The 12,230-nt window shown below is 41.1% G+C and overlaps 1 protein-coding gene and 1 long non-coding RNA gene across 12 annotated transcripts in view; one reads left to right on the forward strand and one right to left on the reverse strand.

The window, feature by feature from the left end:
* The window catches only part of CCDC150 (coiled-coil domain containing 150), a 79,140-nt gene extending 75,497 nt beyond the window's left edge, over positions 1-3,643 (reverse strand). For 7 of the 11 annotated variants that reach the window (XM_077885690.1, XM_077885694.1, XM_077885697.1 and 4 more), the window contains exon 1: positions 2,752-2,964. In XM_077885690.1, the coding sequence (XP_077741816.1) occupies positions 2,752-2,763 (12 nt within the window). In that variant the 5' untranslated portion in view covers positions 2,764-2,964. Of the gene's footprint in view, positions 1-2,751; positions 2,965-3,448 lie in introns of those variants that run through there. The other 4 variants (XM_077885695.1, XM_077885700.1, XM_077885689.1 and 1 more) reach the window with 2 other exon arrangements.
* On the forward strand, positions 3,018-6,178 carry LOC144306247 (uncharacterized). Its single transcript, XR_013373317.1, has 3 exons — positions 3,018-3,206; positions 3,395-3,736; positions 6,058-6,178. It is a non-coding gene; the product is annotated as an uncharacterized LOC144306247 (long non-coding RNA).
* The last annotated feature ends 6,052 nt before the right edge of the window (positions 6,179-12,230 follow it).

Below are 12,230 nucleotides of genomic sequence, written 5' to 3' on the forward strand. Positions count from 1 at the left end.
TTGCGAGTTTGAGTCCACTTTGGGTGTGGAGATTAAAGATAACTCTTTAAAAATCTTAATAATGAGGGGCACCTGGGTGGCTCAGTGGTTGAGCATCTGCCTTTGGCTCAGGGAGTGATCCCAGGGTCCTGGGATCGAGTCCCACATTGGGCTCCCTGCATGGAGCCTGCTTCTCCCTCTGCCTGTGTCTCTGCCTCTCTCTCTCTCTCTGTCTCTCGTGAATAAATAAAATATTTTTAAAAAAATAAATAAATAAATATAAAATTCTTTTAAAAATTAAAAATATAAATAAAATCTTAAGAAAAAAAAAACAAGAAAGGGAATACTTGCTTCAGTGGACATACGCCCCATTCCTAAATCCAACAATACGTCCAACTACATGCTGTTGGCTCTAAAGTAACAGGCCAGGGACTCAATGTTATCATAACCATTGGAAAATAATTTGCTCAGCAATGCTTTCTTCATTCACTCACACAACCACCAAAACGGTGCCTGAATGCCACCATGAGCTGGGTATGGTCATACACACCGGTGAACAGAACAGACAACATTCCTTGCCCTCCTGGAGCTTATATCCCAACTGAGGAATATAAACATGAAGTAAAATACAGTTTGTTCACTGGTGACAGTTTGTGGGGGAAACTAAAGTGGGAAAGAGGATGGGATAGAAACTGTGACGCAGGCTTTCATTTTAAACACACTGGTTGGGATCCCTGGGTGGCGCAGCGGTTTGGCGCCTGCCTTTGGCCCGGGGCGTGATCCTGAAGACCTGGGATCGAGTCCCACATCGGGCTCCCGGTGCATGGAGCCTGCTTCTCCCTCTACCTGTGTCTCTGCCTCTCTCTCTCTCTCTGTGTGTGACTATCATGAATAAATAAATAAAATCTTTAAAAAAATAAATAAATAAACACACTGGTCAAAGAAAATATTATTGAGAAGGTATCTGAGCAAAGAGCTGGGACCGAGGTGCTGGAGTGAGCCACATAAATACCTGGAGGGCAGAGAGGTCCAGAGGGAGTGAAGAGTGAGTGCCAAGATGTCACAAGCAGGAGGGAGGTCAGTCAGGCTGGAGAGGAGAAAGTGAAAGAAAGAACTATGGGAGGTGAGGTCAGAGGGTAATAAAGGGACCAGATCACTTTAGACCTTAAGGGCTATTATAAAGTTTTGGCTCGGGATCCCTGGGTGGCTCAGCAGTTTAGCGCCTGCCTTGGGCCCAGGGCGACTTTGGGGTCCTGGGATCGAGTCCCATGTCGGGCTCCCTGCAGGGAGCCTGCTTCTCCGTTGGCCTGTGTCTCTACCATGCTTTCTCTCTCTGTGTCTCATATAATAAATAAATCCAAAAAAAAAAAAAGAGGGAGAGAGAACATTATAAAGTTTTGACCTTTCCTCTCAGTACTCTGAGAGGCCTTGGAAGATGCAGTGGAAGGAGTGGTGTGATGTAAGCTACCTCTCACCTGGATCACGCTGGATATCTGCCCCGAGGTAGGGGGACCAGCTGGGAAGCTACTACAGTAACCCGGGCAGGCGGCCCACTGGGTGGGACGGAGGTGACAGAAACAGAAGGCCCAGAGGCGGTCAGAGCCCAGACGTATTCTAAAGCCCGGTTTTGCTGATGGGTTAGATAGGAAACAGGAGAGCAAGGAAACAGCCGGAAGGAGAGTAGTGCCGTCAATGGAGACCATGCAAAACCCGCCAGAGGGTCAGGGTTAGGGGAAAGATGGAGTTGTTTCGGGGAATGTTAAATCCCACGCAGGAACGATGACCTGGTGATAGAGGTCAGATGAATCTGTCCGCAGAGTCCAAGTGAGAAGCGTGGGCCGGAGGCGTGAGTTCTGAGGTCGTCCCCCTACGGCCAGCTCGTAAAGCCACCAGGACGGCTAACGGAGAGCCTAAGGGAGGCCAGGACTGGCCCTGCGGCCTCCACGATGGACAAGTCGGGGTCACGAGGGTCACCAGGAGCCTCCAAGTGCGCGGCGCCCCTGCGCGGGGCACACGCCGAGGAGGAGAGGTCCACGTGGGCCGGGACGCGCGTTCTGCTCCAGCGCAGGTGCCAGATCCCGGGCGAACCTTCAAAGAACGGGTGCCAATTCCTTTTTTTTTTTTTTTTTTTTCAGATTTTATTTATTTATTCATGACGCACACACAAAGAGAGAGCGAGAGAGAGAGGCAGGGACGCAGGCAGAGGGAGAAGCAGGCTCCATGCAGGGAGCCCAACGTGGGCCTCGATCCCAGGATCCCCGGGCCACGCCCTGTGCCGCTGAGCCCCCCAGGGAGGCCCCAGATGCCAATTCCCGACACCACATCAAGGAATATGACCGGTGACAAAGAATCTTTTAAGAACCAACACGTCGGGGAATCCCCGGGTGGCTCAGCGGATCCTGGGGACCCGGGATCGAGTCCCGCGTCGGGCTCCCTGCAGGGAGCCTGCTTCTCCCTTTGCCTGTGTCTCTGCCTCTCTCTCTCTCTCTCTCTCTCATGAATAAATAAAATCTTAAAAAAAAAAAAAAAAAAACCAAGACGTCGAAACGGCTTTCCTGAGAACCCGACACCACCTGACGAAGTCCTGGGCTGATGGGGTGCGCCCGCCCCTCAGCGGGATCCAGGCCGGGGCAAACCCGGCTCCGAAACGGTTTTCACCCGCACCCGACGCCGAAGCCACAAACCAGGGGGACGAGAGAGCGGCGGGGAGAGGTGACGGTGGTCGCCGTCGGGCCGCCAGCTCTGCCCCACGGGCCCCGCACCCGGCCTTACCCCACACTCCATCCAGCCGCCAGAAGCTCGGTCCCGCAGCAGGAGGGCGGGTGTCCATGGAACCAACACAGCGCTTCAAACCAACCCGCTCCGGCGCGGTAGCTCCCGCACGCAGGCGCATCCGCGGCAGCGCATGCCGGGAATTGTAGTTTTCCCGGCCCAGGGGGGGCCCTCCGCCCGGGGCGGGACCCAGGAGGCCGGAATCCGGCGGCGCGCACGGAACGCGCAGCCCCGTGACCCGGATGACGACGGAGCTCCATTGTGCTCACTGGCGAGGCATGCCGGGATATGTAGTTTCCTCCTACTCCCCTCCCGGATTGTCCTGCGCTCTTTGCGGAGCTTACGGGTCTCACCTGGCTGACCTGCGGCGCTGGGGCGGGGGAGTTTGGCAAACGCTCCGCAACAGGAGAGTCCGGGATGAGAAAATGTTTTTAGTTTTAGGACTAGAGTATCAGGTGACTTCTGAACGATGGGAAAATAACATTTCGTTAATGAGCATAAAAAGCAGTAAATAGACAAAATTCACATTGTTTTCTTTGAAGGAAAAGCCAAGACCTTGTTCACCCTCATCCATGATGGCCAAACACATGTGTTCTGCTCTCTTGTCTTTTGTCTCATCGTAATATGTTTCTTGCTTTCTCAGGTATTTGTAAATATAACTGCAAAGAGCTAAGAAACAAGAAAGCCTTGAGCATACCTGAAGAGGACACCTGTTACCACCATCAGGGCAACTGATGCATCCCTTTGGTCTCCTTGGGGGGCACAGCTGGGACTAACCAGCCCTTCAGTGAAGGCAGCCAGATTCCAGTTGAGTCCTCATTTGCTAAGCAAGTGACTGAAACGCTCTGGCTCTTCTGGTTCTTCGGAGAGCCAAGCCTCAACATGCGATAGAGAGAATGTCTGTCAAACCACAGCTGTAAGATGTATTCATTAAACTGTGAGCTCCTCTGCCGAAAGAGAAAGGAGCGCTGTATACATTATTCAGGTGAAGGGACCAAATAAGCTTTTAATAGGAAAGGTGGGAGGGTACTTTAGAGCCGCAACACAGAGAGCCAATTATTCCCTCACTATGCACCTTTTCTCTTTCAATGATCTCTGTTTTATCCGTGGAGGTGAGGGGTCTGTATATGTACTCCACAGATACCCACGCGCTTCAATGTAATGATCACTTTCACCTTCCTCAATCTCCAAATTAAGCAGCAGAGAGCCAAATGGATTGAATTTACTGTTTTCCATTTCCTGTCCTCTTTCCACCATCTGGCAAGCCATATAAGAACTTAAATCTAGCAATTACAAAGTTAGAAAAAAAGAATCTGAATTCCTCAATAAACTACTTCTTCTGCTAGAGAATCAGTCCCGGATACCTGAGAATTCATTACATCAAAAGTCTGTTTTTATTCTTTTAAGTGCCTAAACATTGCTTCCCCCCCCCCCCCGATTTCACTCTTGATTTGCAATTGATAAATAGTTTTTATACTTCTTGACCCATTGATAAAGTCTTTTCAGTAATGGAAATCTCGAGATTCCATGAAGACCATCTCCTCTCTCACTACAATACCTTACTAGACTTTTTTTTTTAACAACAGATTTTTTTTAAAGATTTATTTATTTATTTATTTATTTATTTATTTATTCATTCATTCAGAGAGAGCGAGACAGAGGCAGAGACACAGGCAGAGGGAGAAGCAGGCTCTATGCTGGAAGCCTGACATGGGACTCGATCCTGGATCTCCAGGATCACACCCCAGGCTGCAGGGGGCGCGAAACCGGGCTGCCCACCTTACTAGACTTTTAATTAGTTTTCTGATCACTCTTCCCAACCTTCGAACAGCCACTAAAATGATCTTAAAAAGTACAAATGACCCGTCAACAACATGGTGGTTAAGGGCATTGACACCCCACGCATTAAAAAATTCATATAAAACTTTGACACCCCGGAAATTTCAATACTCTACTGTTGAAGCCTTATTGATAATGAAGAGTTGATTAACACATATTTTCTGTTTTTACAATAAAGTATGCTAGAGAAGAAATGTTAAGAAAATCATGAGAAAATCTACATATAAGTAGACCCAAGTTGTTCAAAAGTCAACTGTAAATCCAATCATTTCAGTCTCTTGCTTAAAAACAGTCAATAGTTCTTCTCTCTTTGAACTAGTAGCTTTAAGAAAATCATAAGGAAGAGAAAATCTACATATAAGTAGACCCACGCAGTTGTTCAAAAGTCAACTGTAAATCCAATTATTTCAGTCTCTTGCTTAGAAACATTCAATAGTTCTCTCTTTGAACTAGTAGTTTTCCACTCAACATAATGAATCCAAAACTGCTTATGACTTCAACTTAATCCACCAGTCAAATCTGCACCTAGTCGCCCAAAGAAACCTTGAATTCAAGCCTACCAGCATGTCTTTGTGCCTGCAGGCTCTGCATTCTCTGCCAGACATGCCCTTTCTCTTGTCTGTCTGGTGAACCCAACAGAAATTAAACCTCTCCTGTGAAGCCATTCTATTCCCTCCCAGAGTACTCACTGCACTGCTTTGTAATTGTCAGTGTGTCTTATCTCCTCATGATTAGGCTGTAAGTAACTTGAGGACAGGAATTTTGTTCTTATTTTGAGCTTGTTATTTTCAACACCAAGCACAATGCCTGGCACAACATAGAAGTGTGGTAAGCCCTCCTTTGTTGAGTGAATTAATGAAATAATTCTTAATGCTTCTACTGACAGAAGCTCTTTCTCACTCTCTTGACTATATAAATATTCTATTTATAAGCCAAAAAATAAATAAATAAAAGCATCCGCTTTCTTCCAGAGCCGGCAATGATTTGCCATTGAAATTACAAAAATGATAGCAAAGGTACCTACAACCACTTCCCCTTGGGGCTGGAAATGTGTTCTGTAGATAGAGAAATGTCAACATAAAAACTCAAAATTTTCTTATCTTGTTGGTACAATGGACAAATAAGAATGGCAAGTTCTCTAACTGGTCTAACACTTTTATGGGCAATCCAGACCTTTTGGTATACTATTGGCTCTCGGTGTAGAGATTAGAATTTGGAGGCGTCTCAGACTTTTTAATGAACTGGTGCTTTGGCCCAGGGCTGGGAAGATAAATCTGTTATTTGAATCCATCTAGAGTAACAACACTTTTTACAAGGTCTCTGTCACTTAGTTTTACCAACTAAATTTTGTGGCCAAGTAGATTTTCACATTGTTCTACTGACTGAATTTAAGAACAATCAAGGTTATGATGATATTACTGCAGCTCTATTTTATGTTTCCTAAGATTACTCTTTTTGTCTTGATAGGCTGATACATAATCAGCAAGAGGAAGAAACATGAGTGTTCTTTAAGTCTCACACAGATCACAGATCAACTGCCTGATATTTCTGAATTGTTCTGATTGAATAATAGCAATAACAGCGTGTATCATCTACTGAATTGGTGATATATATATATATATATATATATATATATATATATATATATATATATGATCCTGGCTGTAACCTCATGATGTAGTTGTATTCCCATATGAGGCAGCTGAGATTTGGGAAGTTAACTAACTTGCCTAGGGCCATGCAGCCAGTAACTGACAATGGTTATTTGGACTAGGGTCTGTTTGGTTTCAAAGCCCTGTTTTTCAATTTAATTCTATGTCCTACCTATTCTCTACTCCATTTTTTTTTTCTCTACTCCATTTTGACAACAGTGGTTCAAGACAGAAATTTCAACATCTAACTATGAGATGAGAAATACATGTGAGTTGGGGCGCCTGGGTAGCTCAGTTGGTTAAACATCTGACTCATGATCTTGGCTCCGGTCTTGAACTCAGGATTTTAAGTTTGGGCTGCTCATTCGGCTCTACACTGGACATGGAACCTACTTAAAAAAAAGAAAGAAAAGAAAGAAAAGAAAAGAAAAGAAAAGAAAAGAAAAGAAAAGAAAAGAAAAGAAAAGAAAAGAAAAGAAAAGAAAAGAGGGATCCCTGGGTGGCGCAGCGGTTTGGCGCCTGCCTTTGGCCCAGGGCGTGATCCTGGAGACCCGGGATCGAATCCCACATCAGGCTCCCAGTGCATGGAGCCTGCTCCCTCTGCCTGTGTCTCTGCCTCTCTCTCTCTCTCTGTGACTATCATAAATAAATAAAAAAAATTAAAAAAAAAAAAAAAGAAAAGAAAAGAAAAGAAAGATACATATGCATTAACCCTGTAATGCATATGTACATATACCTTCCATGTAATGGAATACCATATATTTGTAAAAGAAAATGAGGAATGGGGTGCCTGGGTGGCTTAGTGGTTGAGTGTCTGCCTTTGGCTCAGGTTATGATCCTGGGGTCCTGGGATCCAGTCCCATATCGGGCTCCCCACAGACAGCCTGCTTCTCCCTCTGCCTATGTCTCTGCCTCTCTCTCTGTGTCTCTCATGAATAGATAAATAAAATCTTAAAAAAAAAAAAAAAAAGAAAATGAGGAAATATAGGTAATAGCATGTGGGTGTTTATACCAAGCCATACCAATTTTGTGTATGTCTTAAAATTTTTTCATAATAAAAAATATGAAAATAAAATAAGAGAAATATATGTATTTATATGAAAAGTTTCCAGGATATACTTTAAATGAAAAAAGCAAGGTGTGTGGAAATAAGACAAAATTTTGTATTTGTATAAACAATCACTAAGAGGATACACAAGAAACCAATAAAATTAATACCTTTTATTATTCTGCAAATAGGGTGACCATATAATTTTTCAACTTATTCAAAATAATTTTTACAACTTTGTATTATAAAATAATTTTAGATTTATAGAAGAGCTGCAGAAACAGCACAGAGGGTTCCTGTATACCCTGCATCCAGCTTCCTCTAATGTTAACATCTTACATAATCATGCTACAATGTGATCATTGTAGCACAAAGAAATTAGTAATAGAATGATATAATTAACTAAGTGACAGATGTTACCAGTTTGCCCAGGAATGTCCTTTTTTCTGCTCCAGAATATAATCCAGGATTTTACATTGTTTTTATTTATCCTGACTTCTTCCTCAGGCTTTCTCGTTCATGACCTTGGGATTTTTGAAGACTGCGGGATAGTTATTTTGTAAAATGCCCGGCAACTTGGGTTTGTCATGAATTTTCATGATGAGAGCAAGATCATGCATTTTGAGATGAATACCATGGAAGTAATGTTGGATACTTCTTGGTACATCATGCCTGAGAGTACACAATTTGTATGTCTTATTACTGTTAAAGTTAAGGTCCACCTCTTGTGTAGGTGCTGTCTACTAGATTTCCCCAGTAAAATCTTACTATTTTCCTCCCTGCAACTATGAAATATTTGGGGAGAGATACTTTGAGGCTATGCAAATATCTTGTCCTCCTTCAAATTTTCACTTACTAATTTTAGCTGGTTTATCTTGCCAGCAGCAGGTATTACTATGGTGTGCTAACATGGATTTTCCATGTTCCTCATTTATTAATTGGAATTCTTTTGTAGAGAAGATTTATATGCTTTCTCCCATTTATTTATTCAGATTTATTCAGTTGTTTCTTTATATCAGTGTCAGTTTATGGATATTTGTTTTATTCTTTGGGTTATAACTCAATACTCTCATTTATTTTACAATAAAATTGTTCTAGCTGTGGCCATTCAGAGATCATGAGGGAGCTGTGCTGTGTCCCTTCTTCCTTTTTAAAAAAATTTTTTTTTGAGCACTTCCTTACTTTCTGTCACTGCAAGATCTCCAGGCCCACCTTGTATTTTCCTTGCTCAGCCCTAGGTTCAACCACTTCTCTGAGGAGCCCTGTTCCTTTTCATGGAAGAATGGTATTTAAAATCACTGCTGATAGTTCCTTTCAAAAGATAGAGATAGGAAAAAAAAAAAAAGATAGAGATAGGAAATACATGTTTATACTCCAACCCATGCATATACATTCATATCTATATTTCTTTTTTTTTTTTTATTATGATAGTCACAGAGAGAGAGAGAGAGAGAGAGGCAGAGACAGAGGGAGAAGCAGGCTCCATGCAGGGAGCCCGACGTGGGATTCGATCCCGGGTCTCCAGGATCACGCCCTGGGCCAAAGGCAGGCGCCAAATCGCTGCGCCACCCAGGGATCCCCCATATCTATATTTCTGTATCTACCTCTCTCTCTCTCTCTCTCTCTCTCTCTATATATATATATATATATATATATATATATATATATATATATATATATATACACATAAATTAACAAAACATGAGTTCCTACCAATCCTGCCACTCAAGTCCAGCACCACAGCTTATTCAAATTTTTGCCCTTTCCTGACTTTTAACTTCTTTCTTTGGATGTAGGAACCCTGACTCTCATTATCCACACTATATCTACTTGTTTTTCCAATCCTAGTACATATATAGTTTTTTAAATTGCTAACCCATATGCAAAGAGAAACAAATTTAAAACTAAAGCATATTGGGGGCACCTGGGTGGCTCAGTTCATTGAGCAGCAGACTCTTGATTTCAGCTCAGATGATCATCTTGGGCTCCTGGGATCCAGCCCCACATCAGACTCCACACTCAGTAGGGACGGGGGAAGAGGGTTGTTCTGCTTGAGGATTCTCTCTCTCCCATCTCCTTCTGCCCCTCCCCTCACTCACACACACTCTCTCTCTCAAATGAATAAACAAGTCTTTATTCACACACACACTCTCTCTCTCAAATGAATAAACAAGTCTTTAAAAACAAACAAAAAAACACTAGAGCATATTGTTTAGCAGTGTTCTTTTTGCCTAAGCCTTACAGTATCCAGTCAAAACACTGTTCTTCAAAGTTCTCCTTTCTTCTCCACCTGCTTCATTGTGGCTATTTGATTTCTTTGTGTTACAGTTAGTTCATGTGTGCCAGTCTGCATGTATCTTGTGTATCCTCATTGGTTTTATGTAATTTGCATACAGTAAAATTCACTTTTTGTGATGTACAATTCTATGGCTTTTGACAAGTTATTAGAGACTTGTTCTCCCATAATAGCTATTTACAGAACAGTTTCTTGACTTTCAAAATTCCACCATGTTTCCCCATTACAGTCAACCCCTCCCTTTACCTCCTAGCCCCTGGAAACCACTGATCTGTCTTCCGTACCTATAATTTTGCTGCTCTACAATGTCATACTAATAGAGTCATGTACTTTTGGGTCTAACCTCTTTCGGTTACCAGATGCATTTAAGATTCATGTATGTTGTTACACGAATCAATAATTCATTTTTAACAGAAAACTCTTTTCAGTTCTGGGATAGTAGACTTTATAGAAGACATTATAAAGATAAAACATTGTCTTGGAGATTAAAGTATCCTACTTTTTTAAATTAATAAGATTACTGAAAGATTGATAAAAATGTCACAAGAAGACCCCAGGGAAGAGTAAATTGAACAAATAATTGCTAGTGCATGGAATTGCTTATTCTTAGAGAGACACAGGAATACTCTAATCTCCACTACCTCCTCAGGGACCTCACTCCATCAATTAACCTCCACTTAGCTCCTTCTCATAGACCTAAAAAATATACTCAAGTCTATACCACCCTAAAAAACAAAATACAACATTGATTTGATACTGCTTCCCTAACAGGCGTACCGGTATTTCCCTCATTCTTTAACTGACAAACATTAAGAAAACATGATATAGCAGAAAGAATGTTCTATGAACTGGTTTCATATGTTGAAGCCCTAATCCCCAACATGATGGTATTTGGAGGTGAGACTGTTGAGAGGCGTTTAGGGTTAAACTATGTCCTGAGGGTGGGGCCTTTATGGTGGTATTAATGCTCTTAGAAAAAGAGAAAGAGATACAAGATCTCTCTCTCTCCCTTTCACTCTCTTTCTTCCCTCCATGTGAGGATACAACGGGGCAGCTATCAGAAAACCAGGCAGAGGGTCCTCACCAGATAATGAATCTGCTGGCATCTTGATCTTGGATTTCCCAGCCTCTAGAACTATGGGAAACAAGAGGATTTTTTGTTAAAAAATAATAATAATTCATTTTTGTAGCTAGTATTCCAGTATTCCACTGTATGAATATATCACAATTTACCTATTCATTCACTGATTTTTTTTTTCATTCACTGATTTAAAAACATTTAGGTCATTTCCAATTTTTGGTGATTATTGGTAAAGCTGTTATAAACATCTGCATAGAGGCTTTTGTGTGAAAATAATTTTTTAATTTCTCTTGGATAACACCTATGAGTGGGATTGCTGCATTATATATTAGGTAAATTTGTAAGAAACTACTGAATTGCTTTCCAAAGTGGTTCTACCATTTTGCATATCCATCAACAATGTTTATGACATTCTTAGCTGCTCCTCATCCTTGTCCACACTTGATATTGTCAATATTTTTTAAGCCATTTTGTAAGTGTATAGTGGTATCTTCCTGTGGTCTTATTTGCATTTCCTTGATGACTAATGATGTTGAACATACTTTCACATGTATATATTTTTTTGCCCATTTTTAAAACTGAGTGGTTTGTTTTAAGTAAATGGTGGTTTGTTTCTCAAGTCCTTATCACAAGTCCTTTATCAAAATGTTTTTTGATCACATTTTCTCCCCATCTGTCTTTTCATCCTTTGAGCACTGCTTTTTTTTTTTTTTTTCAGAGCAGAAGCTTTTAGTTTTGCTAGAGTACAACTTATCAAAAAGAAAAGTTTTTTCTTTTATGAATAATGCTCTTGAGGTCATACCTAAAAACTTCTACCCTAATCTTAGGCCATGCAGATTTTTTCTTACATTTTCTCCTAAAAGTTATATCATTTTATGTTTTACCTTTAGGTCTATGATACATTTAAAGTTGATTTTTAAAAATAAGGTATGGGGTATAGATTGTTTTCATTTTTCCTTATGGACATCCAATTATTCTCACAGTATTGTTGAAAAAAAAATTATGCATTATTCCTCCAGTGAATTGCCTTTGCATCGTGGTCAAAAATCAATTAATCTATCTAAAAATCATGATTCTATTTTGGGGCTCTCAATCCTGTTTCATTGATTTTCGTGTGTGTGTGTGTCTCTCTCTCCACCAGTGCTACATACATTCTCTTTAGTGTAGTTTATAGTAATTCTTGAAATTAGGAGGTGTAGTCCTCCAACTTTGTTCTTCTTTTTCAAAAAATGTTGGCTATTCTAGTTCCTTTGCCTTCCCTTAGAAATATTTATATCAGCTTGTTGATACCTACACAAATTTTTCCTAGCGTTTTTATTGAGAATATGCCAAAACTATATTTCAAATTGGGGAAAATTTAACATTAATATTGTTGAGTGTATCAATCCATGAACATGATACATCTCTCCACTTATTTGGGTCTTCTTTGACTTCTTTAATCAGTATTTTGGAGTTTTCAGCATACAGGTCCTATACATAGTTTGTTAGATTTTATATCTATTTTTTAATTTGGGGGATTTAAAAATTATTTTTATTTTTTAAATGACTATTTTAGAGAAGAGA

Source organism: Canis aureus, chromosome 36 (genome assembly GCF_053574225.1).
Source record: "Canis aureus isolate CA01 chromosome 36, VMU_Caureus_v.1.0, whole genome shotgun sequence".
NCBI classification, from domain to species: domain Eukaryota; kingdom Metazoa; phylum Chordata; class Mammalia; order Carnivora; family Canidae; genus Canis; species Canis aureus.